General features: G+C 52.3%; 6 protein-coding genes, 1 long non-coding RNA gene and 1 other non-coding gene across 11 annotated transcripts; 4 read left to right on the forward strand and 4 right to left on the reverse strand.

The window, feature by feature from the left end:
- Nucleotides 1–86: 86 nt before the first annotated feature.
- Nucleotides 87–1,589, reverse strand: LOC137590939 (uncharacterized). 2 transcript variants are annotated; one of them, XR_011034558.1, is made up of 3 exons: nt 1,412–1,585; nt 409–946; nt 87–214 (listed from the first exon to the last, which is right to left on the reverse strand). It is a non-coding gene; the product is annotated as an uncharacterized lncRNA (long non-coding RNA). The 2 variants fall into 2 exon arrangements; XR_011034557.1 differs by lacking the exon at nt 87–214 and having other exon boundaries at nt 312–946; nt 1,412–1,589.
- A 305-nt stretch (nt 1,590–1,894) lies between these two features.
- On the forward strand, nt 1,895–9,456 carry LOC137590935 (E3 ubiquitin-protein ligase Topors-like). 3 transcript variants are annotated; one of them, XM_068308800.1, is made up of 4 exons: nt 1,895–2,121; nt 2,671–5,114; nt 5,192–5,326; nt 8,144–9,456. In XM_068308800.1, the coding sequence occupies exons 1-4, from the start codon at nt 2,044–2,046 to the stop codon at nt 9,213–9,215; spliced, it is 3,729 nt and encodes a 1,242-aa protein (XP_068164901.1). In that variant the 5' UTR covers nt 1,895–2,043; the 3' UTR covers nt 9,216–9,456. The 3 variants fall into 3 exon arrangements, with proteins under 3 accessions (XP_068164901.1, XP_068164902.1, XP_068164903.1); XM_068308801.1 differs by having other exon boundaries at nt 5,195–5,326; nt 8,144–9,455; XM_068308802.1 differs by having other exon boundaries at nt 1,997–2,131.
- Nucleotides 9,457–10,771: 1,315 nt separating this feature from the next.
- LOC137590986 (methylcytosine dioxygenase TET-like) lies at nt 10,772–15,761 on the reverse strand. Its single transcript, XM_068308842.1, has 5 exons — nt 15,578–15,761; nt 14,253–14,449; nt 13,093–14,136; nt 11,706–11,979; nt 10,772–11,174 (listed from the first exon to the last, which is right to left on the reverse strand). The coding sequence occupies exons 2-4, from the start codon at nt 14,367–14,369 to the stop codon at nt 11,932–11,934; spliced, it is 1,209 nt and encodes a 402-aa protein (XP_068164943.1). The 5' UTR covers nt 14,370–14,449; nt 15,578–15,761; the 3' UTR covers nt 10,772–11,174; nt 11,706–11,931.
- A 1,673-nt stretch (nt 15,762–17,434) lies between these two features.
- Nucleotides 17,435–17,506, forward strand: trnag-ucc (transfer RNA glycine (anticodon UCC)). The gene has a single exon. It is a non-coding gene; the product is annotated as a tRNA-Gly (tRNA).
- A 3,053-nt stretch (nt 17,507–20,559) lies between these two features.
- Nucleotides 20,560–21,147, forward strand: LOC137590747 (histone H2B 3-like). Its single transcript, XM_068308478.1, has one exon. It carries the CDS (start codon nt 20,594–20,596, stop codon nt 20,963–20,965), a length of 372 nt encoding a protein of 123 aa, XP_068164579.1. The 5' UTR covers nt 20,560–20,593; the 3' UTR covers nt 20,966–21,147.
- Nucleotides 21,148–21,289: 142 nt separating this feature from the next.
- Nucleotides 21,290–23,657, forward strand: LOC137590745 (histone H2A-like). The gene has a single exon (XM_068308476.1). It carries the CDS (start codon nt 22,117–22,119, stop codon nt 22,498–22,500), a length of 384 nt encoding a protein of 127 aa, XP_068164577.1. The 5' UTR covers nt 21,290–22,116; the 3' UTR covers nt 22,501–23,657.
- A 63-nt stretch (nt 23,658–23,720) lies between these two features.
- Nucleotides 23,721–24,849, reverse strand: LOC137590743 (histone H3-like). Its single transcript, XM_068308475.1, has one exon. It carries the CDS (start codon nt 24,838–24,840, stop codon nt 24,430–24,432), a length of 411 nt encoding a protein of 136 aa, XP_068164576.1. The 5' UTR covers nt 24,841–24,849; the 3' UTR covers nt 23,721–24,429.
- A 559-nt stretch (nt 24,850–25,408) lies between these two features.
- LOC137590746 (histone H2A-like) lies at nt 25,409–25,848 on the reverse strand. Its single transcript, XM_068308477.1, has one exon. It carries the CDS (start codon nt 25,801–25,803, stop codon nt 25,420–25,422), a length of 384 nt encoding a protein of 127 aa, XP_068164578.1. The 5' UTR covers nt 25,804–25,848; the 3' UTR covers nt 25,409–25,419.
- Nucleotides 25,849–25,886: the final 38 nt, after the last annotated feature.

A 25,886-nucleotide genomic window follows, 5' to 3' on the forward strand; every position in this document is an offset into this window, starting at 1 on the left:
ATCAGGACTTTAGAGTTTTAGAGCAGATTCTGGAATATATTTATTGATGTTTGTGTGAACCTGAGCTGCTGTTAATTACACACATATACACACACATTTGTCTTTGAAGTCCTCTCTTAATGGAATGGGTGTTCACCGCTCTCTCTCCATCTGCCATTCACTACTGAGCTCGGTCGCCCACCTCCTCCACTTATTGTTCAGGACATTAACATATCTGAGGAAGAGAGCGTTAGTTACTGAATACATCACACACACAGACACAGAGACAGACACAACAGCCAATCACAGTGGAGGAAATGAGGACACTGATGTCAAACAAATGTGCCTTTAATGTGTGATAAACACTGGAAGAACAGATAAAACTGCATCCAGTCTTACAGGGACAGAATCCACCAATCAGCTGCCGACCTGTTCAAATTGAAGTCCTGGCCTTCTACCCAAAATCCTCTCTGTCCGGGGTGGATGGTCCAGCTGATGTTTATCCATCTTGTCACCCTGGTGGGGAACCAGAGGGGACACGCCCATCTGTCTGTAGAGGACAGAGAACTGGTCTCCATGGTGATGAACAGATCCATCTATTGATCATCAGATGAGGGAACGCATCATTCATGATTACCGTCCAGCTGTATGACGACATCATCAAGCCAACATGTGGTCTGTTGCCATGCCAACCACCACTTTCATCAGCTGTCTTCTCTGTATCAATATTGCTGCTTGATCAGCTGCTTAAGTGGATTTTCCTTGACCAAGAGGATCCATTGATCGCTGACTTGCTGGTTAAATGATCAGCTGATCATCAATAACTATGCTGGGCTTCAGACACTGGTCCAATGGGACATCAGTCCTCTTGGAGGTGGGCGGTTCTCTTCTCCAGCAGCCAATGGGAGGCAATCCTGCTGGCATAGATGACGTAAGACCAGGACAGGCCCACGACGGCCAGCAGCACCTGAGGGGAGAAAACTAATAACTTTAGAGGTCGGACCAGTAGCTTCTGACAGTCCAATCAGAATAAACTAAATATGGCATCAGCGTCAGAGAGGCTTCTGAAAGATGTTTGTTTACAAGGAAACAAGAACGAGTCTAAAGAACCGTGAGAAAGAATAAACGCATCTATACTCTCAGCAACTGCATGTTGTCCAACATTACTATGGAAACCCTCGCACGAGAATGACGCCATGCGAGATGCATGAAGTTGTCTCGATTAGCACTAGCATGTGTCTAGCTGGCCAGCCGCCATTCGTGACGTCAGCAGCAACAGAAAGTCTCGAATCAACCGCGTCGTTTAAACCAAGATCCGTGAACGTCTGAGGAGCTAATCGGTCGAACTGGTGGCTAGCTACTTGGCTAGCTGCACCGCCAGCAGTGAGCTAACGTAGCTATGCTAGTCGCACAGGTGACTTTTCTGTCGTACCAGTGAGGAGATCCTCTCCAGACTCCGCCTACTGAAGGTCCACATCCTCTTCTTCAACCCGCGACCCCGAACGATCCGTATGAACCCACGGCCACCAAGGTAACGTGACGTTATTCCTGCTTCTTCTTCTTCTTTGGTCTTGTAGGACGGCTAGCATCCACGTAGTAGCATTACCGCCACTTGCTGGAACTACCGTACCTCCGTTTGAGGGGTCCTAAACAGGTTGTGACGTCACACCAAGAGACACCAAAGAGAACTCGTCACAGGCGCGACCGACCGGACCTGGAGGGGTTCAGAGTATACACAGAAAGTCACTGACCGTTTGGATTCATCCCGGACATTTTTCTTTTTCTCGATTTAACTCGTCAGACCCCACCGAACACAACCGAACGGACAGGGGATTGTTTCCGGTTCGGGGAGTGTTTCCGGACCGGCACATGCAGTTCCCCCGGCGGCCAGCGGCGGCAGCAGAGCGCCGATCCGGCCCAAAGAAGAAGAGCGTCGTCCTGCCGTCCCAGCTGTATAGCAGTCCGGTCCACACAGTCACAGATGTCCCCGTTCCGAAGGGAAGTTTCGGTGTAAACGAACGGGAGCGGCGGAGCCTGGCGGACCGAAAGCCTCTCTGACGGCGGATGCCGCCGACGGACCGGAGGAGGAGGAGAACGGCGGGGGAAAAGCTCTCGGAGCGACCCGAGGAGTCCTCAGCTCAGGCACGGGACGGTAACGGCGTTAGCCTCGCTTAGCATGTCCTCAATCCTCCGGTGTGTTTCTGTTCGTTACCGGGCGACACGGCCCGCCACGCGCGCGCGCGCACGCACGCATTGGTGATCGATCATTGTTAACACGCGAGCGACTGGACGTGTTTGAAGCGAGGAGAGAAGAATTGATCGCAGCTACATGCTAACATGTTAGCAGCGTCCATTGGTTCTGAGAGGCAGTGGTAGCAACAGGCTAACAATTGATGTGTGTCCACGGGGCTTCGAACCCATAACGACAGCCGTCATCCGGGGAACCTGCAGAAGAGCTGACGGTCCTGAGACACGAGGGCATTTGCCCGCTGGAGGCTAGCATGACAGGTGTTAGCATGCCAGTCAGGTGGCTAGCATTGTTAGTCAGGCTGTTTATTTGTGTGTATATGTGACTTCCTGCAGGAGCAGAGGTCAGAGGTCAAAGCGGGTCACGTGACCACCCTTAGCTTTCAGTCAGCCGAGCTTATCCTGTCAGCGGCTGGCTTCTGAACGTCCACCCATCTCTTCCAGGTGATGACGCCCATGAGGATGAAGCTGCGTGTCCGTCGGCGTGGCAACGAGGCCGCAGGAGGCGGCGGCCTCGCAGGAGGCAGCCCACCTGGGGAGGAGGAAGAGGAGGAGAGCGGTCGAGAGAGACGCAGTCGGAGGAAGAGGAAGTTAACCCACCCTCCTGCTGCCGCCATCGCCTCCTCCTCGTCTCCGCCCTCCTCGTCGACCTCGGCGCGGGCGGCGGTGGCGGAGGAGGCGTCCCCCGACTCCAAGTGCCCAATCTGCCTGGACCGCTTCAACAACCTGGCGTACCTGGACCGCTGCCTGCACCGCTTCTGCTTCCCCTGCATCCAGGAGTGGTCCCACAGCAAGGCGGAGTGTCCGCTCTGCAAGCAGCCCTTCGCCTCCATCCTGCACTCGGTGCGCGCCGAGGACGACTTCAAGGAGTACATGCTCAGGCCGCCGCCCCCCGGCTCCGGGGTGGCCGCCACTGTGGCCGTGGTGGCGGCCGTGGCTTCCACGGCGAGGCGTAGCCACCAGATGAGGCTGATGCTGCGGCGCCACAGAGCGGGCGAGGCTGGTGAGGCGAGCGCCAGGAGGCGGAGGAGGGAGAGGGGTGGGGATAGGACGGGGGTGTGGGCATGGTACCTTCACGCCCCGCCCCTCACTCTCCCTCCTCTTCCTCCCCGTCCCCCGGTGGTGGAGGAGGATGGCGAAGAGGGAGGAGACCTGGAGGAGCAGAGGGCAAGGGGCGGTGCTCCCGTGACGGAGTATGGGGCAGTGTTGGAGGGGCTCAGGGAGGCGGCGGCACCGGTTGCCGCCAGCGATCGTGAGTCGCGGCGGCTGATGAGTCGTCTGGCGGCACGGCGTCAGCTGCAGCGGGAAGGTGGAGCCATGCGGCGGCTGAGGGAGAGGGAGATGGTGGCCTTCCGCCGCGCCCTCTACCGGTGCGGCGTGCGGGTTAGAGGCATTGCCGGGGCGACCGACCAGGGGCGACAGCAGCACGACGTCACGGCGGAGAGCTTCCATCAGAACCCCGCCCACATTGACAGGCTCCGCCCCTGGCTGCAACGGGAGCTGACAGTGCTTTACGGCGCGCAAGGCTCGCATGTCAAAGCCGTGCAGCGTGTCATCGTGGCGCTGCTCGCTCGCCACGGCCTGGAAGACACACCCACGATAGAGGAAGAGCTCCGCCCACACCTTTCGGCGCGCACCGAACACTTCTTGCACGAGCTGGTCAGCTTCGCACGCTCAACGCTGAGCCTGGATGACTACGACTTACAGGCGGCGTACGAGCCGGCGGAGCCGAACGTGGACGTCGTGACCAGCTCCACGGACTCCAGCAGCTCCGTCATCGCCATTTCAGAGGGCGAGGAAGAGGAGGGGCGAGTGGGCGGGAAATCAGACGAGAGGCCGCCTGCGAGGAAGGGCGGCGGCCTCGATGACTTCATCCAGAGCGGGAGCTGCCTCAGCCTGTCAGCGTGGGACGACGAAACGCCGGGCCCCTCCTACTCCACGGCAGAGCCATCCTGTTCGCTCGCCCCACTGTCTTTCAGCCCCGCCCCCCAGGAACTGGCCAATGAGGAGGCGGTACACAAGCAGCAGGAGGACGAAGAGGAGTGTCTGATCGTGGGCTACAAGAAGCCGATCGCCGAGAGGACGCCGGAGCTGGTGCAGCTGTCGTCGTCTGACACTGAGAATGACAAGGACACGCCCACCAAGGGCCCCGCCCTCCCCCCGATCACTCAGCCCCTCCCTTCCCCTTTGCCCCCCCTTTCTTACGTACCCTCAATCCCTCCCTCCACATCTCGCTGCCATGGAAACGAACCTGACGCCCAGCAGGAGGAGAAGCCTGCCGGGCGACGCCAGCGCTCCTGGTCCGGAAGTTCAGACCGGAGCAGGAACTCCGTCCCCTCGCTCGACCCGACGCCGCCAGGGGAGAGCGAGTGGCGACGTGAGAGGCCGACGCCCAGCGGGGGCGGGGCGAGGGAGAGGAGGCTAAGGAAAAGGAGCCGGAGAGAGCGGCCAAGGAGGAGGGGCACCCTGTGCAACCCCAATCGCTCTATTTACCCTCCAATGATGCACCAGCGCTCCCGGCCCCCCTCGCCTTCTCACTCCGTTTCGCCGCCGCCCAGCCCCCTCAACGCCAGCTGGGATCGCCACCGCCCCTCCCCACTCACCACCTCCTCCTTCTGTTCGGGTTCCTCCTCGTCCTCCCCTCAGACCTGGACACGGAGGCCGCCGCCCACGCTGGTGTCTGCCGCCGATGGCAGCGACGCCCACCATGTCGAGAAACCGGGGGGAAAGAGGAAGTACAAGAGCCGCCACCTGGACAACGACAAGGACCCCACCTGGAGACTGAGCGGCGGCCGTCACCCAGAGGGGAGGAAGGAGGGGAGGAGGAGGGGGCGGGGCGAAGCCCGGAGGAGGGAGAAGGAGGCTACCCGGGAACGGGGCGGAGACAGGTGAGAGCTGACTTCCTTTTTAACCATAAGTCCATGAATTGCTGATGTCATCACTGTGGCTGCGCCTTCTTCCCCAGTAGTGGAGGGAGACGGAGAGAAGAGCGAAGCCCAAGCGTGGAGATCATCTACGAGGGCACCTTCATCCCCACGGCGATAGAAGGTCCACCCCGCAAGCGGCGTCGGAGACGTCCACGACGGACGCAGCCCAGCAGGTACACCCCACCCCACCCCCCAACAGGAAGCAATGTCATGTTTGGGTGAAGGGCAGGGTCATGTGGTGTTGCCACGGTAACCAGATGGGACAGAACCTTTAAACCCTGATTTCAGTGAAGTATCCGTACTTGAGATAGACCCACCCCCAGATAAACGGGGTTGTGTGTCGATACAGGACAGGGGTGGGGCTTGAGTCAGACTAGACCAGTGGTCCTTAACCGTGTTGGAGGAACCAAACCCTTCTTTAGTGAAAACAAAAAATATATACTGTATACTAGTATACAGTGTGCCCTCGTTCTTTGCGGTTAATGCGTTCCAAGGACCACACACAATTAACAAATTCCGTGATATAGTGACAAACTACTGTGACTCTAAAGTATCTATCTACAGCAAGTGTAGATAGTTACTTTGTTAATCCCAGAGGAAATTGCACATATCCACTGCTCAGGCACACATAATGAATAAATACTGGATAAACACTAGGAGAAACAGAAACACTCACACCACAGGACAGGACATACCACAAGACATACTAACAGACACATGCAGCACTAACAGGAACATATAGTAAACTAAAATAGAAACAGTATTGAATAGTGAAAAAGTGAAGACAGCTGGAGGCCCGCATGGTGTGTAAGGTACACTCTTCTTAAACTGTGAGGCATGCCACTATCTAATGTCACAACATCTCAACACCTTCGCCCCATTACACTGCAGCACCGGCTGACATCCCATCTCGTCCCCTCGATTCAATCGAGTGCTGACCTCACCGCATCCCCCCCGCTGTTCCTGGAGAGTCATTGTACCCCCTGATGGCACGGGGCACGAAGTAGGACCTCAGCCTCTCTGTGGAGGCACTGTGTGACAGCAGTCTGCCGCTGAAGGTGCTTCTCTATTGGGAGAACGTGGTGTGCAGGAGGTGGCTGGTGTTGTTCATGATAGCCCTGACTTTGGACATGGTCGTGCTCTCCAGAAGCGTCTTCAGAGTCCACTCTCAGCCTGACCACTGAGCCCGCTCTGCGGATGACTCTGTTAAGACTGTCTATGTCTCTTTTCCTGGCCTCGCCACCCCAACACACAATGGCGTATGACAGCACACTGGAAACAACGAACTGATAGAACATGAGAAGGAGCTCAGGACAGATGTTGAAGGAGGCCAGCCTCCTCAGGAAGTACATCCTGCTCTGCCACTTGTACAAACAGCCCGAGTTGACTGACCAGTCCAGTCTGCTGTCTAGCTGCACTCCCAGGTACTTATAGTTTCCTACCACCTCCACCTCACTGCCCTCGATGATCACTGGCTGTGGAGAGGGAGGTGCCCGCCGGGGATCCAGCACCATCTCCTTCATCTTTGAGACGTTGAGCTGGAGCTGGTTCTGTTGGCACCACTGCACGAAGTCAGCCACCAATGCCCTGTACACCCCTTTCTCACCCTCCTGGATATATGCCACAATTGCAGTGTCATCGAGTACTTCTGTATGTGGCGTGTATCCGAGTTGTGCTTGAAGTCAGACGTGTAGAGGGTGAAGAGAAGGGGCGAGAGCCCCGTGCTGCTGGTCACCATAGAAGACACACAGTCCCCAATATGGATGTACTGAGGTCTGTCTGTTAGGTAGTCCATGATCCAGCTCACGAGGTAGGGGTATACAGCCACTGGAGGTCAGTTTATCCTGCAGGATCAGGGGCTGGATGGTGTTGAAGACGCTCAAAAAGTCAAAGAAGAGCACCCTGACAGCACAGCCCCCGACGTCCAGGTAGCAGAGCCACACGGTGGAGGAGGTACAAGACGGCATCGTCCACCCCAACCTGGGCCTGTTCACAAACTGGAGAGGGTCCATTGCACCCTGCACCTGTGGACGCATGAGCTCCGGGACCAGTCGCTCTGGGGTCTTCATTACAAGGGAGATTAGAGCGACCAGTCGGTGATCATTGAGATCAGTAGGGCGTCCTTTCTTGGGTACAGAGGCGATGCAGGAGGTTTTCCACAGTGACGGGACCCCGTGATTGGGTGGGCGCTTGATTGACAGGTAACTCACATCAGATCAAATCCCTACAAACCATTGTGACTCCAGCTGTTTCCTCTGAGAGACCCGTTCAGATATGCATGGCTTCACCTTGGGAAATCTTCTCTGCAAAGTTTGTTTCTTTTCTTTGTTTTTATGTCCAGTATTCTTGAAAAGAATTCCTCACAAAGATATGTTGTAACAAATGGTAGAAAAAATTCTATTACTGGATACTTTTCCAAATGTCAATGCCAGAAGGTTTGGGAACATTGTTGTTGTGAAGAGTTGCTGTTGAACCTGGCTCTGCTGAATCTCATTGACTTTTTCAAGGTATTCAGCATTTTCTGTCTCAATAGCAAACGTGAACTGTCTAACCTGTGTTGGGTAGGACTCGCTTGTAGGGAAGTATTCACAGAGAGACTGTGCAAGCTTCTCTAAGTGCGTGGTAAACTTTTGTGGCTTGCCCTGTTTTGCTCTGAGGATCGGTTTGTTGATGGGTACAAAGCCAAGAACAGGCAGACCAGCCTTTTGGTCTGGTTCTCTTCACCTTGAACACAATGTGTTGTGTTCTTTTATCTCCATGCACTGAAGGAAGTGTAGCTTTAGTTTTCCTTTTGAGTTCCTCAACTTGACATTGCAGATCATGCAGAGAGGACGCTGGCTCCCATCACGTTCCGTTGTACATGTAAATCCATGTGGCACATATCCATCAAACCACTTTCTTTTTTTGCTCAACATAGGATTAAAATCCATAGTAACTGTGGTGCAGGCTGACCAATCACAGGCGAGCTCTAACACGGCTGTCTCTCTCAGTCCTCCAGTTGTCATCACGCTGGACAGTGACAGCGGCTGTGATGTCATCGCCAGGAAGAGCGCGAGCAGCAGCCCTGTCAGCAGCCAGCAGACTGTCGACTTCTCCGACCTGCCGCCCCTCCCACTGCCCAATACGCCCGGAGTGGGTGGAGCCTTGAATGCCGACATCGGCGAACTTCCAGACGACATCCTGGAACGTGGATCTCACGGGTCGGATGCCGAGCCCGGCCAATCCGAGGCTCTCCCTGTGGATGTGGAAGTTGATGGGGGGCGTGGCTCGCCGCTGGGATTGGGTGATGACGAGGGAGCGATGAGGATGGCGGACGGCGGCGCCCAATCGAGAAGCGACGCCCACCTGCTGGCCTCCATCCTGGTCCACCTGAACCGGGACGACCCGGATGAGACGGGGCGTCCCGGTCTGGACTCTGCCCCTGTCCTGCCACCACTGGAGCCGCTGCTGAAATGGGACGGTCCTGTGAGGTCATGTGACAGAACCACGCCGCCATTACAACACAGAGACGGCGGGGGCGGACGCTCATCACCCCGCCCTCCGTTAGACCTCGGCGCTGACTCGGTGGATTCTGACGTCACCGGCTGTTATCAGGGGGCGGAGCTTGTCCGTCCCAGTTCGTCCCTGGAGAGACTTTTTGAACCACTCGTCACCACACCCAGTCCGCATGGCGACGTCCCCTCCTGTCCTCCAGCCCCCGGAGACCCTCAGGAAGCGACCTGGTCCAGTCCCAGACACCCCCCCGACCCGCCATCCGGATCTGACAGCAGCTCTGCCCTGGATGCTGCCCCGCCCCCTTCAAAGTTACATTCCAGCCTCGACGGCGTGAGGAAGAGCCCCTCGCCCTTCGACGCCCATCCCCGTCAGGACCTGGACCCCAGTGGACCCAGAACCCCGCGCCCCCCCAGCGGCGTGTTCGCCGGCGTTTTCTCACGAGCCAACTGCGACCACGCCTCCGCCGACGCCCCCTCTTTGAGGAAGGGAGAAGCTCCACCCACTCCCGTTGGCTTGGGGTTTTTCCCTCCCGACCTGCTGTCTGGATCCGACCAACACCCGGACTGACAGGCTGGGAACCCGTCGGCCCCCAGGGGCCCCCTCAGGCGACCTGAACCAGAGGAAAAGTGATGACTTTTAATTTGTTGGCTGCATTCTGTTGTTTTTTTCTGTTTGTTTGTTTTCTGCGGCTGCATAGATAAACTCCTGACTGCCATGTGGGTCATGTGTTTTGTTCCCTGCGGGCTTAGAACCCGTTCTGATCAGGTTTGGGTTCAGATCTGGTCACATGACTCAGCTGATCAATAAACCGCTGATGGGTTAGTTGAACCAATCAGATCTGGCTGCTTTCGTCATGAGTTATTATTGGATCAGGAGCAGCTCCTCTTTCTCACAACCAGATGGAGCCCTCTCCCCACCCTTCGCCTCATAGGACCAATTGCGTCGTCCTGGGGGGACAGACTCCCACACACCAATTAAGACAGGGTTTGATTAAATGTCTGCCCCTACAGGGGGTTGGAACCCAGATCCTCCCGGTCAGGCACGAGGAAAACGGATTGAACCGGTCGCTTTGATTTCTAATGGATCAATAACCAGAAGTGTGTGTGTGTGTGTGTGTGCGTGTGTGTGTGTGTGTGTGTGTGTGTTCTCGTACTCATTTATTTTTTACCGCCCATCGATGATGTCACAGCTGCTTGTATCCATAGCAGGCCCCGCCCACATTCTAGCACACCATTGTTAGTTCTGTTGCTAGGCAACAGAGCGCACTGTCGTCAAGGACAACCAGCTTCTCTTTCTCTCAGCCCACACACACACACACAGCTTCCATCTTGTGGCGTTCACACACAGAGACATATTGTTCTTTTTCACACACACACACACATGATGAAATCAGCTGACACCATCCTCTTCATCACGCCATGGTCTTCCTCATCTTTGAAATGCTTTATTACAATTCATCACAGAGACCAAATACGTGAGGATGAGGAGGACACCGAACACACGCCCCCCCCTTCATCCTCACTCGCAGCGAGAGGAAGGAGGGGGGAGGGGCGTCAAAAATAAACAATAAATATGTCCATCATGTCTGCGATCATCACTTTTCTGTCATTGATCTGTTTTTCGTCTATTTCACCGTCCTGCGCTTTGATTGGTTGATGCCCACTACCCCAGTCAGCCCCGCCTTACAGTACAGCCCACTGATTGGCTCCTGCTCTGAGCAGGAGGCGGGCATTCCGTGATGAATTAAGCAACGCATATGGAAACAGACATATGGTCTGGTTGCCATGCCGACCTCCCGCCTTACTTCTTGGACCTCCACATCGGAGGCCGGTGACGTCCACCAATCCCACGGCCTTGACCTGTGACATCATCAGTGACATCATTGTCGACATACTTGCTAGAAACGGTCAAAAATGTTTGTGAATCCGCCTCCGATTATAACCGCATCAAAGGAAAAGGGGCGGGGCTAGGATCACAGCGCGTGCTGGAAACAGTGGAAAAGTTCTGACTTTGTTGGGTTACTTTTGGCCCCGGGTTCCACAGACCCCCTCAGGGGGCCCCTGAGGTCCCGATCCTGGGCTGAGGACCCCTCTGTTCCTAACCACAGTTCGGAACCGGTCATGGGGAGGGTCGGACGAGCCGAGTTCTGATCACACCGAGTCGTGTTCTGTCCCAAGTACAAAAATACACAAAGTGGTTCTGATTCAATTGGGTTGGCCAGAACCAGGAAGGGGGCGGAGCCCTGAGAACTGAGTCTAGAAGCAGGTCACACGGTCCAACCGGCCTTCAGGTTCTTGAGGAAGAGGTAGACAGAAGAGACAGCTAACAGTGACGTGGTAGTTGTAGTCCTACTTCGGCAAAGCTGTAGTCCTTATCAACGGTCCTGGACGGTTTGTAGTCCTCAGTGGTCTGGTGTTTACTTGGAGGTTGACTTCTGAGTTTGGTCAAACGGTATCGTTTCCATGGCGATGGCGGTGGTCCTGTGGATGGCCGTCCTGATTGGGCGATGTTGGGGTTTATGGTGTTCTAGGAGGAGGAGGAGGAGGAAGAGGAAGACAGTATGGTCACATGACATGATGGAGGAAACACTCTGGTGACTCCATTAGTGACGGACTTGTTAGCCGTTAGCCAATCAGTGGCTCTTGTGCTACGTGTTCCTAACGTTTGGCTACGCTGCGCCCGGTGGTCTACGGTGGTACGACTCATTGAGCAGAAAGGACCGTTAATAATAATCATAAAAATAATAGTAATAAATATCAATTAGTAATAATAATAGAATAATAATATAAATAAAAACGCTAACCAATGGTAAAGCTCAAGCTAGTTTTTCATGCTACTGGTAACACCAGTGTCAACAACCAACCAACCAACCAACCGTGGGTCCAGCTGAAGAACACGCCTGACAACGGACTAATGGGTTAGCTGTGTCAGCAATTGCTCCATCTTCTTCCTACGCCCAATCCCTCCAGCCGAGCTCTGATTTGCTAATGTAAAACTCTCACTACTAGTGCTAGCTGGTAGCATTTGTTGCTAGGCAGAATTTAAAAAACAGAATACCTGTGAATATATTCAAGCACAAATGGAATTGTGACATCATCACACCAAAAGCTGATTGGCTGGTTTCTGTCACTTGTGACCTCCTCTTCCTCTTCGTACTTCCTCCTTCCTCCTCGCCGGTTTCCTGTCCCCATTGAGGTTTTAGTCTTAATTGATCGTCCACACCATATCAAACTCCTTTAATTGGTCCATTCTGAATTTGTGGGGTCATGTGACAGAGGCGGGGTTAGAAGAACCAACGAAACGCCTCGCCGGTCGGGACGGACGGCGGCCGCTGGGAAAGACAGGAAACAAGAGGTTAGACAACATTGTGACACGCCCATCAGCAGAAGACCCTCCCCCATTGGCTGCTGGAAATCATGTGACCAACCAGTGAAAAAAAGCACTCTGACTTACATCAAACAATGGAAAAGGTAATATGAGGCAAGAGTGTGAAACACCTGCTCACACATACACACACACACACACACACACACACACACACACACACACACACACACACTAATGATTAATCATTAATGATCAGCTGTGCATTGGAACTTATTGATTAAGAGGTAGTTAGTGGCTTTAAACATAGTTTAGCATATTGTGTAGCGTTCCCACTAATTGTAATCTGAGTACCTGGTATTCTAATTACATCACAGCTTAGTTACTGTCTGGAGGGAGAGATATATGGGCTGATCAATGAGGCCAAACACCATCGTCAATGAATTATTGATTGCCACTAATTTACAGACACACACACACACACACACACACACACACACACACACACACACACACACACACACACACACACACACACACACACACAAACTCCACTGATTTGCTGTGATGGAGCTGTAATGAGACGATTTGTTATCTAGTAGTCTGTGTGTGTGTGTGTGTGTGTGTGTGTGTGTGTGTGTGTGTGTGTGTGTGTGTGTGTGTGTGTGTGTGTGTGTGTGTGTGTGTGGGGCTATGTGTGTGTGGCTATGTGTGTGTGTGTGTATGTGTGTGTGTGTATGTGTGTGTGGCTATGTGTGTGTGTGGCTATGTGTGTGTGGCTATGTGTGTGTGTGGCTATGTGTGTGTGCTGGCAGGCTGCCAGACCTCAGCAGGGACCAAACTCTCGCTTTCACCACCCACCATCTTAACAGCGTTCACACTCTGTGGGGGGAGGAAGACTTCCAGCACATCATCTGAGACACACATACACACACACACACACACACATACACACACACACACACACACACACACACACACACACACACACACACACGCACACACGTACACACACATACACACACACACACAAACGTTCTGATTTTAGATACCGGAGTGTATGCGTGTGTGTGTGTGAGTGTGTGTGTGTGTGTGTGTGTATGTGCGTGTGTGTCCTCACCTCCGCCCCCCCTGCCCCCCCTCCTCCTGGCTTCTTCTTCAGCTCCTCACACTTCCTGAACTTGCAGATCTGATGACCCGTCTTCCTGTTGCGACACGACGAGCAGACGCCGCAGTTGATGAGTCGCCGGCACGGCCCGCAGACGCCGCAGCGCTTCCTCTTCCTCTTGGCCACGGCGCCCGACGATGACGACGAGGACGACAGAGTCACGCCCCCTGCCGTCGCCCCTGATGACGACGGCGAGGAGGAGGAGGGGCAGGGCGAGGAGTTGGCGTGCTGCTGGCAGTCCGTGAGCGCCCGCTGGCCACCCGTCATCTGGAAGGCGCTCCCGGCGTCTGCCGACCCCATCGCCATGACGATGACCCCGGGGGGTAATCCCAGCCCCCCCAGGAAGCTCCCTCCCATCACTCCTCCGCTGTTGCAGGTCCCACTTTCCGGTAGGCCCATCATATCCGGATGGGCGTGTCCTTGTTTGTTCCCCACGCCGCAGTCTGCGCCGCCGCCGCCGTAACCAGGAAGGAAGTTCGCGTTGCTCGGCGCCATGGAGTGGTGATGCGGCGTTCCCTGTGGGGCGGGGCCTGAGGAGGTGTTGGGTCCCTGTTTTTCAGCTCCTCCCCCTTCATTGCTCCCACCACTCCCTCCCCCTCCCCCTCCGGACCCCCCGCTGCCCTGGTGCATGCTGGTAGCGTGGGGGTGCGTGGAGGTCACGTGCGCCGGTGTGGCCGACGGGTGATGATGATGGTGGGGGTGATGCGTCGCTGCAGCGGCCACCGGTTTGGGTCGGCCCCAGAACACGGCCGCCGGGTGGTTCATGTTCATGTTGTCGTGGCAACCCCATGGGGCCGTGGCCATGGCGCCCAGCCTGGCTGCGGTGGGGGGAAAGATGGGCGTGGCCGCCGCCAGGCGCGCTGCCAGTTTGGCGGACTGGGGGAAGTTGGTGACGTTCATGTTCATGTTGACGTTGGTCTTGTAGAAGTTGGCGATGGACGAGCGGTAGCGGTCCATCTCCGACGAGTAGTCCAGCATCGGCGCCAGGCCCGACACCTGGAGAACCAATCAGAACACAGCCTCAGACAGGAGAACCAATCAGAGCACAGCTTCAGTCAGGAGAACCAATCAGAACACAGCCTCAGCTTCAGATGTCAAAGGTCGCCACTCACCTGTCCCTGTCCGCCGTAACCATGGTGATTAGGATGATGGTGCGAGGGGGCGGAGCTTCTCTGGAGCATCGAGGAGAGGTCACTCTCCACGCACACGCCGCTGGTCATGCCTGACATGACCTCACACACACACACACACACGCTTGCTTAAAGAGGCGGCGGGCTGACGGTGGGTCTTGAGGTCGACGCCCTTCTCTCTGTAAACACAAACAAACAAACATCAGAAGACGCCGACACGTCAGCTGATCTCCTGCGCCACCACCCATCAACACTCTGCTCTTCTCGGTTAGCTGCTAACGGCTACTAGCGACGCAAACATCTGATGGGGCGTGGTTAACATGAGTCCCGCCTTGAAAAGGAACTGAAAGGCTTGTTAGCCTATCAGCTTCCAGTTCCAGCAGGAACCACCGGGGGCAGCATAGCTGTGACAACCAAAGGCGTCTGCCGCCGTTGGGCTCGTCGCCACCCCCTGGTGGATAACATGTTGTTTTTGAACAGGCGGAGCCTGAACGAGCATGGAGGGGCGTGGCCACGGCAGCGAACAAACGCTAAATGTTTCAATTCAAGAGCTGACGTCTTGTTCCGTCGCCGCCGCCGTCGGACACGTGTTTCTGGCGAGTTGGCGTGACACCGCTTCTCAGCCAATCAGAACTCACGATACCGCCTCTCAGCCAATCAGAGCTCAGGCTCTCCGGCCTCGGGGTTCTGGAGGCGGCGTGGATCCGTCAGGGCGCCGTTTCTTCTTCATTGGTTTGTGGTGAAGATGGGCATCAAACCAAAGGGAGGGAGGAGATGTGAGAGGTCCTGACCCCCCCCAGCATCCACTTGGTGTGTCTGATGTCTGACCTCTGACCTCTGGCCACACTCAAACTGGAAATGTGTGGGCGTGTGTGTGCTCCACAAAACCAGGCAATCTGTGAATGAGTGTGAAATGTGTGTGTGTCTACAGAGTGTGTGTGTGTGTGTGTGTGTGTGTGTGTGCAGCCAGTGTGAGAATGTGTGTGCCCCCCCCCCTCCCCCTTGAGGCGTAACTAATTACCCTGTCTGGTCAACCGGGCCGCCGCCAGCGCCAACGGAAGGTCACGGTGGCCCCCGGCCGCGAGGGGAAAACGCTCCCTTTGCGACACCCAGCCTCCCCCCCCCCCTCAGGCACAGCGAGGAAGATGAGGAGGAGGGAGGGAGGGAGGGGAGGAAGGTGGGGGGGAGGGGGGTCAATAAAAAAAAAGCCAGAGCCGATAACGACCGATAAATACCGTGAAGACAGCATGCAGTCTGACGGAGGAGCGGGAAAACGGGAAGATGGACGGCGTGCCGCTGCTACTTACCGGGCCCGCGAGGAGGAGGAGGAGGAGGAAGAGGAAGAGGAGGAGGAGAAGAGGAGAAAGGAGGAGAAGAGGAAGAAGACCGTCTGGGAATTAGCCCGCCACGGATCATGGCTGGCGGGGAAGGAGACGGAGAGAGAGAGGGAGAGAGGAGGGGGGCTGACAGGAGCACCAGGAGGGATTTGTCGGTCTGTCGGTACCGAGAGGAGGAGGAGGAGGGGGAGGAGGAGGAGGAGGAGGAGGGGGGGGGGGGGAGGAAGAGGAGGGGGGGTGATGGATAACAGGGGGGTGGATGGATAATCACCTGGGCTTGGCACGAGGAGAGAGAGGCGTTAAATTAGCGGGTTGAGGCGAGGAGGAGAAGGAGGAGGAGGAGGAGGAGGGGGAGGAAGAGGTGGAGGTGTCGACCCTGCAGGGGCGGGAAAAAGACAGCACCACGGGAGGGGGGGGCACGGGGGATGAGTAATGGCGGAGGTTATGAACGGATACGTGCGTCGTTCTTGCGACAGTGGAGGGAGGGGGAAGGGTGTGATGTGTGTGCGTGTGTGTGTGCGTGTGTGCGTGCGTGTGTGTGTGTGTGCGTGTGTGTGTGTGTGTGTGTGTGTGTGTGTGTGTGTGGCAGCTCGTGCCCTCCGTCGTATTTCCTGCTGTCGGCGGCGCCCGTGGCGACGTGCCGTGTGCACAGCGTGAGCACGAGACGAGGTGAGAGGAAAACAGGAGGCGCGAGACGAGGAACATGATTGGCTGGCGGCCGGGAGGGGGGGGGAGAGGGAGGGGGGGTTGGGGGGCGGGAGGGGGGGGAGAGGGGGGCGCCGATGGAGCAGAAAACGAGAGACAGAGAGAAAGAGAGAAGCCCTCTGTTTATAAACACATTCATTGATTTTATATCAGTTTTCTGTTTATTTATTTTGTTGTTGATGAGATTTTAACCTTAAACCTTCTGAATGTGTTCTGGTAAACCATCGATCAGTCATCAAAAATTAATGGATCGATTGATCAATAGAGATCAATAAAGGTGGTTCTGATCCGGTCTGACCTGAAACCCTTGGACCAAATCCAGAAGGTCTGGTTCTGTTCTGAACAGGACCTGTAGGCGGGTCAGTTCCCACCCCTGGCTCCGCCCACAGTGAGGCAGGAACAGTATGACGTCACACGGAGGCCACAGCAATCCATGAAGAGGAGGATTCCTGTTCAAGGAACGACCCGTTTCTTGCCTCCACCAATGAGACTTGGACGAGGTGACCATGTGACCATGTAATCGCTATCCTGAACCAATCAGAAAGAGGTGGAACAAGGTGTCGCCATAGCTAGACTTCGTGTTTTCCTCATTCGTTCAGTTTTTATTTTAACTGTAAAACATCAAACAAAAGCTGTATAATTTAAAGTATTTGACTTTTTGATGAATATTGATTTTTTAGTTAACATTTTATTATCGATATTTTGCAGTGATGGGTTCGAACGACGTCACCTGATTTGTGGCCTATGGCTTCGCTGCTTTATTGAACGCTAATCCGGAACAATAAACATGTACCACTGAACCAGCTGGTTGTTGCGCCATCTAGTGGGCGGAACCGAGCGGTACAGGTGTTGTCGAGCACAGGTGAACCGGCAGGAGCACGCCAGCGCGAGCCACAAGGCGTGTTCAGCCAGCTAACGGATACAGTAACTGTTAGCTTAGCAACAGGCTGCTCTGCATCTGAGGCTAACATGCTAACATGCTGCCGCTTTCCTCCACGTCACAGCTGCTCCAGAGACTCCAGCGCTCGTCAAAGGCAGTCCAGTGGTCTGAAACAGGTGACGTCACGGTGGCACGGAGGAGCGATTGGTTGAGTACAAGAAACGTTGCGTTTGAGTAGTGTGGCGTTGGTGGTATAGTGGTTAGCATAGCTGCCTTCCAAGCAGTTGACCCGGGTTCGATTCCCGGCCAACGCAGTCACTTTTAGTTAAAATGGAATTCGAACAATGTTTTTTTTTTTAAATCTTGGTCTGAGTGGACCGAACCGAACCGGGCGGTCCAGATACTGCAAAAACAAAGTCACATTACCATATATGATGGTGGAACGAGTATTTTTATTTGTTACCGCTAAAAGAAAAAACACATCCGAGCGCATAAGAACAGTAATGATAGCGGTGTCGTGACACACACATGCGCAGAGCGGGACTCGAACCCGTATCCGGCGTGTTGTGAGGCGGCAGCGCTAACCACTGTTACAAAATATACAAAAAACCCCAAACAACAACTTTAAATACCGAAGCAGAGTAGCTTTAAAACTTTATTTAGTCTGGTTTCTTGTTATTGAGCTAAAGTTTGATTCGCTCATTCACGGTTACAGCCTTGCACGACTAGTAGTATTACTAGTACTATTATTTCTAGCAGTATTACTAATACTTTTTTTACTAGCAGTATTACTAGCAGTATTACTACTGTTATTACTAGCAGTATTAGTAGTAGTATTAGTACTAGTAGTATTACCAGTATTATTACCAGTGGCGGGCCGTGCATTTCATACATTGGCCTCCAGTGATGCTGTCCTTAGTCAAACTTGCATAAATACATCCCATAATGCTGTGAGCAGCCCCCATCGCTGCCACCAATGTAGCGTTGAGGACTGAGACGTTTATAACTTCTCTCAAATGGGACAAAAACCGGCGTCAGCCCCACTCTTTTTATTGTCACTTCCACAGAAGAATCCCGCGGCCACACCTTGAATAGACGTCACACAATACATCACAGAACAAACCGACTGAAATGACCACATCATTTATGACACCACAGCTACAGAAACGAAATACAGACATGCACTAATACACTACTAGATGTTGCATCAACTCTATCAGGTATAAAACAACCTATTTTCCAGCAGGGACACAAGTCTCTTTGTGTATCTCCACTACAATCATACAGCTGCACAAGTGCACCACATTATTTACACACATTGCAGAAGAGCATGATTTTTTTTCATTTTTAGTTTATTGGTCATTTTATTTCACTATAATTGATTTGATATAAATTAAATTAAATTACAAGAACATTAAATATAAAAACTTCAAACAGCTTATTTAAACACAAAATCCATTCTCCTTTCATTCTCTGTTAGCTAGAACAGGTTAGCTAGTTCAGGTTAGTCAGAACAGGTTAGCTAACTCAGGTTATCTAGAACAGGTTGGCTAGTTCAGATGAGCTAGAACAGGTTAGCTAGAACAGGTAAGTTCCTTCAGGGATCACAGCCTGTCTCACTAGAGCTTCTCTTCAAATGTGTGTCTGCATAGTGTCTGCATCGCACCGCCTTCTCAGAGTGAGTATCCAATCACAGGACACGTACATGTCAGGTGAACATGAGACCAGCTAGAAGGCCTTAGCGTCGCCAACTCGTCATCTGATTGGCTATCGCATGTGTTGATTAACTACATCTTCTCTATCACTCACAATGCAGGGAGACCTGCATTCTAAATTCTAAAGGTCCTGGGCAGATTTCATTCAACCTGGCAATACAAGCTAGCTGAATTCTGATTGAATAAAACCCTCCAATCTAAAAATAGGACACTTACCCAGTGTTGGCCTATGTCATATTATATCCAAATGCATAATCATATATTTATACATGTATTTGAATATATTTATTTAAGGGAAATGCATTAAAATATAATTAACTTTCATCATAAATATATCATGATCTCTGGTTATGTTAGACCAGCAGAGAAGGCCTTTGCTGGCCCTCACCGCCCACCTCGTAGTAATAATTTATTAGTACGAGGAAAATTCCTACTAGTATTTAGGGTGGCGGGTTGAGGTGGGGGTAGAGCTGTAGAAGTTTGTCTAGACTTGAACCCATGATGTGTTCTGATGGGTTCTGATGGTTCTGTAGGGTTATGATGTGTTCTGACTGGACGCCTGTGATCCTGTCTGACCAAGAGGACCTGGTTCCAGTCTGTGACCCAACCCAGACTCCTAAGGTTTCCCTTTAGGAGTCTGGAGTATTTATTTAGTTACTGTGTGGAGTTTGCACGTTCTCCCTGTGTCTGTGTGGGTTCTCTCTGGGTTCTCCGGCTTCCTCCCACCTCCCAAAACATACGCTTTAGGTTAATTGGCCATTCCAAATTGTGCGTGTGTGTAAGTGTGAGCATGCATTGTCTGTTTTTGTGTGGCTCCGATGCGTACTGGTGCTGCACCTGGAGTATGCCCCACCTCACGCCCTAAGACAGCTGGGATAGACCCGCTATGGCGGGTCACGGGGAGCGGTGCGAAAGATGAATGAATGAATGAATGAATGGTTGACCTTTTTTTTTTTAGAAAAATAACATAAGAAATTCCTTTATTTATTAGGAAAATTATTATTTATTTTTCCCAGAACAAAAATAAAACACAGAAAATTTTTATAATATTAATTTAATATTATTAATATCAAAATCATTAATGCAATATTTTATTAAGTATGAAGTATAAAAAAGGTCAAAAATCTTGTATGGAATTATTTCACTGATATCAGATCTTCAATCGTTTGTCAGGCTTGTCCCCCCTACAGAAACCACATTAAAACAAACAAACAAACAAACAAACAAACGAACAAACAAACAAACACCCCCCTAAGCTTTTCCATTTTCATACATTTTTGAAAAAGCACCAGGGAGCCACTAGGGCGGCGTCCGAATGCTGTTCTAAAAGTACGTTAACATTTGACGTGTCGATTGATTTCAAACCGATCGATCGTCACTCCCGCTCAGGAAACATTCAAACTCTCCCCCTACGCTGAAGACGCCTGTGTTTGTATTTTAACGGATCGACGGACCGTTAGTAACGGACACCCCGTGACGTCCAGCTGTCTGACGAGCCTTTCTTCCGCCTTCCTATCTTCGGAATTCCCCCTTTTGCCAGCGGGCCCCGCCTCGGCAGTGGGCGTTGCTTTCGTTCTGGGAGTCAACCAATCGCGCTTGAGCAATAGCACATCGTAGTTTGCATGAGCGGGTGATATATTAGCCGCCGCGGCCGCTGTCAAAGTACATCAGCGATACGAAATCGACATGCCGGAGCCACAGAAAGCACCGAGGAAGGGTTCGAAGAAGGGCGTCGCGAAGACCGGGAAGCCCAACAGCAAGAAGAGGAGGACCAAGCGTAAGGAGAGCTACGCCATCTACGTGTACAAGGTACTGAAGCAAGTCCACCCGGACACTGGCATCTCCTCCAAGGCCATGGGCATCATGAACTCCTTTGTGGGGGACATCTTTGAGCGCATCGCCGGCGAGGCCTCCCGCCTGGCTCACTATAACAAGAGGTCCACCATCACCTCCAGGGAGATCCAGACCGCTGTGCGCCTCCTGCTGCCCGGGGAGCTGGCAAAGCACGCCGTGTCGGAGGGCACCAAGGCTGTGACCAAGTACACCAGCTCCAAGTGAACTGCCCCCACCCGGCAACTAAACGGTCCTTCTTAGGGCCACCCACTCCCCTATCAGAGCCGCGTTCCTGTGTGGGTGATCAGTAGTGCGAGAGTCGGTTAATTTTTCTTGGCAGAATTTTTTTTTCATCTTTCAGGGATCACAGGTTAAATCTCAACTCATGAATAAAATGTTTAATAGATTCTCATTCATTTTATTTGCAGAGACGCCAGCTGTGAGCTCTATTTCCAACTTCGATTAAGTCTTTCTTTTCTCAGGTTCCTGACAAATAATTGTAGTTTTGTGACGTTAAATGTTTTCTTCACATAAATGGAATGCATTTGTGTTGAAAACCCCGTCTATAATACTGATGCCTGATCATGAAACGGTGTGTTCGTCTTTGAATGAATGCTTTATTTTGCACATGTGGAAGTAATTGAACAGAAAAAACAACTAAGACCATTGAAAGTAGACGGAACAACAATAGTCTACGAAATGATAAACACATGTCCAAAAAGGAGTAGACTGAAGCATTAGCTTATTTAAACCTACAACTTTTGAACTACTTAATCTTAATCATTTATAGTTACACAAATACTTATAAAAACCGAAAAGACATTCACAAAAAAAGCACCGGAATTAAACGTATTGCATACAAATACATAAATTATTTAAGACAACACCGGATTGTAAAAGCCCTTCCCTCCTGTATCTGTTAGGAACCACGTTTTTGTATCGCTTTTTAGAAGGTGATGATCGTTAAAAGTCAAGGTGTGAGAGAAGATGCAGAAAGACGGGTTTAGATGGAGGCAACTGATTCGCTGTGGTGACCCCAGAAGGGGAAATCCGAAAGGAAAAGATGATGATCGTTAAACATCACATTGAGTGGAAGAAGATTTATTTGAAATAAACAGCGACGAGAGGCTTTCTTTCGATTCTCAGCAAACGAATTTTCTGGCTTTTTGAAACGTCATTCAATTGACAGGAAAAGGGAAAGTCCTTTAGCATGAAGCGGAACTTGTCTCTGCAAGACTCATCTGTGATTGGACGATCACAGTAACGCCTGATCGGTCCAATCAGCTTGCAGCTTTAACACTGTCTCCAGTATAAAAAAGGATCCAGCCTTCCGGTAGCTAATTTCTCACGAACTGACTCGAGATCGAACTGCAAACATGTCTGGACGCGGAAAGACTCCCGGTAAGGCTAAAGCCAAGGCAAGGACCCGCTCCTCCCGCGCCGGGCTACAGTTTCCAGTGGGCCGCGTCCACCGGCTGTTGAGGAAGGGTAACTATGCGGAGCGCGTCGGTGCCGGCGCCCCCGTCTACCTGGCGGCTGTGCTGGAGTACCTGACCGCGGAGATCCTGGAGCTGGCAGGTAACGCCGCCCGCGACAACAAGAAGACCCGCATCATCCCGCGACACCTGCAGCTGGCTGTCCGCAACGACGAGGAGCTCAACAAGCTGCTGGGACGCGTGACCATCGCTCAGGGCGGCGTGCTGCCCAACATCCAGGCCGTCCTGCTGCCCAAGAAGACCGAGAAGGCCCAGAAGAAGTAAACAGACGGCCCGGTGCGACCGGCAAACACCCAACGGCTCTTTTCAGAGCCACACACCAGACTCTCAAGGGGGCGTCTTCTTACAGTTAGTGGGCTCACAGCCTAGACTTGGTATGTTTGTTTTTTTCTTAAATCTGAAACACTGCTTCAAACGTGGAAAAAACGCGTGACTGATGATGTTTGACTCATTTAGGTGGTTCCGATCGATGGATTGGAAGTTTCATATCGGGTCGATACCGATTTGATTAACGTTCGGATTGTTGAATATAAATGTACACTTATGTACACTTGAGGAATGTACTCAAAGATTGGAAACAAGATATCAGATTGACATAAGACTTCTGATTTAAAACAATCTGCGTTACAAGATGTATTTCCAATGTCTCTTATCCTCATTTAACTCACGCATACAAACACATGTACTGTATATACCTACTTTATACCATAATCGACGTCTTAGTGCTTTATTGAATCATTCAAGAATCAATCACTTTCCTATGATATATGCCTGCGATGGATTAAGCAAGGATTAACACATTAAATGAAATATTCATATGTACTACAGGAAACCTCAGAGTGCTGCTTTCTGTCGTTATCGATCGTTGTGTGGCTGCAGTATAGCCACCCTGCCAGCAGAGGGCGCCCACTTTCTCAAAGATTAAAGATCCACTTTATTCGTCCACACAATGGGGAAATTATCTTTTCCACTCCAGTTTTTGTGCATGCATATACATATGTGTTAGAACACACACAAACATCGTACACAGGCCCCTGAACAAACACAACACACACTCGGGGCCTGTAGGCATGCAGTTAATAACAATTCGTACAGGAGAGGTGGAGGGACGGGTAGCAACTTCATGGTGCGCCCCAATGAGCATTGTGGGGGGGACGGCGCCTTGCTCAAGGGCGCCTCGGCAGTGGCTGGGAGGTGAGCTGACACCTCCCGCTGTCAGTTCACACTCCGAAGATGTCTGGCGGGAGCGGGAATCAAACCGACGAATCCTGGGCAATGTTGGTCCCAAGACGTCCGCTCTACCGCTGAGCCACTGCCGCCCCATTTACATTATTTGTTATGGGAAAATTGTATGTGGAATTTGAACAAATCGCTATTCCAACAGCCTTCAGGAACTAATTGTGGTCGGAAACAGAGGTTTGCCTGTACATATTATATACTGTATGTGTGTGTGTGTATATATATATATAAATAACTACACTGTGAATGTTTTGCATACTTTATTTTGCTGACAGTTTTATTAACACGCTTTCTGCAAAATGCCACATATGTCAAACTCATGCCACCTGATATTTTACCATCCAGTAGAGTAGTCGTACTAGAGCAAATGAGGCCTCATGAAGCTCCGAACCACCTTGAACCGATTGGGATGAAAGCCTTCAATGCTTCATGGGGCTTCATCTGCCCATCTCTACCTGTAGCCTTCTCCAAACATCCTCAAAGCAAGTACTTTATCTGTAGTAAATCTGCAAGTACTTTTTTTTGGCAAGGAACCATACTGCTGCTCACAAATGCTCACTTCTGCCCCTAGTTTAGCTTCCACTACTCTTTCCCACAACTTAATTGTATAGCTCATCAGCTTTATTCCTCTGTAGTTGCCACATCTCTGCACATCTCCCTTGTTCTTAAAAATGGGTACCAGCACACTTCTCCATTCTATCTTCGAAGATCCTGTTGAATACATATTGCAGTGAATAAACGACCATATACATTTATCTTTAATGAATAGGAGTGAACCTGTAAGACTATCAATAAAACGCTATTTGTTTGAAAATAGACCATCAATGAATGTTTAATTATAGCCTATCAATAAAACTTATTTCATCGAGCTGAGCAGCTAATCAGAAAGGCTCTTTATCACTTAAGAGGCTCTGAAAAGAGCCGTTCGGGTGTCAGCAGGACTGTGACATCAGTCTAAGCCCTCTCCCCGCGGATGCGTCGGGCCAGCTGGATGTCTTTGGGCATGATGGTGACCCTCTTGGCGTGGATTGCGCACAAGTTGGTATCCTCGAATAGACCCACCAGGTAGGCCTCGCTAGACTCCTGCAGAGCCATGACAGCGGAGCTCTGAAAGCGCAGGTCTGTCTTGAAGTCCTGAGCGATCTCTCTCACCAGACGCTGGAAGGGCAGCTTCCGGATCAACAGCTCAGTGGACTTCTGGTAGCGACGGATCTCTCTCAAAGCCACGGTACCGGGCCTGTAACGGTGAGGCTTCTTCACTCCGCCGGTAGCCGGGGCGCTCTTCCGAGCGGCTTTGGTCGCCAGCTGCTTCCTGGGAGCCTTTCCTCCGGTGGATTTGCGTGCGGTCTGCTTCGTCCTGGCCATCCTAGCTTGCAGTCACTCAGTACAAGAAATGAACACTGTGGCCACCAGCGAGATTATAAAGGACCCGCCGGCCCTGCGGCTGCGCTGATTGGTGCGGCATCAGAAGAGTCCACGTCGGCCTCAGCCACGCCTCCCGCTCTGTATTCAAACTAGCCACGCCCCCTTACGGCTGGAGGGAGAGAGGGAAACGAAGTGACAGACCGGTGTCTCCGCGCCTCTTCATAACAACTGACTTGACTTCCCTCCTTCCGTTCGATTACGTGAATTCTGTATTCGAATGGTGATGGCGTCAGTGTTAAGACAGATTTTGTAGATACTGTATGAGGGTTTGGTGTTGTATCGACACTGAACGACCGTCCGTTTATTACCGGAAGCGGTCGAAAACCTGACCCATACCGAACCGTTAATATTTGCGTGATGTTGCGGGACACGATTTCACCTTGATGGTGGATGATTTACTTCAGGTAAAGTCATGTGACCCTGAAGCGTGAAGCGTAGGAACGAGGCGCGTCTTCAGTTTTGGGTGTGTGGCTCTGAAAAGAGCCTTTGGATGTTAGCCGGTCGAACCGGGTTGGCCGTTCACTTCTTCTGGGCCTTCTCAGCCTTCTTGGGCAGCAGGACGGCCTGGATGTTGGGCAGCACGCCGCCCTGAGCGATGGTCACGCGTCCCAGCAGCTTGTTGAGCTCCTCGTCGTTGCGGACGGCCAGCTGCAGGTGTCGCGGGATGATGCGGGTCTTCTTGTTGTCGCGGGCGGCGTTACCGGCCAGCTCCAGGATCTCCGCGGTCAGGTACTCCAGCACAGCCGCCATGTAGACGGGGGCGCCGGCACCGACGCGCTGAGCGTAGTTGCCCTTCCTCAACAGCCGGTGGACGCGGCCCACTGGAAACTGTAGCCCGGCGCGGGAGGAACGGGTCCTTGCCTTGGCTTTAGCCTTACCGGGAGTCTTTCCACGTCCGGACATGTTTGCTGTTCTATCTCGGTGTAGTTCACGAGAAATAACTCAATCGCAGGCTGGATCCACCTTTATACAGGAGAGTGTAGTCG

The sequence above is a fragment of the Antennarius striatus genome, chromosome 23 (assembly GCF_040054535.1).
Source record: "Antennarius striatus isolate MH-2024 chromosome 23, ASM4005453v1, whole genome shotgun sequence".
NCBI classification, from domain to species: Eukaryota; Metazoa; Chordata; class Actinopteri; order Lophiiformes; family Antennariidae; genus Antennarius; species Antennarius striatus.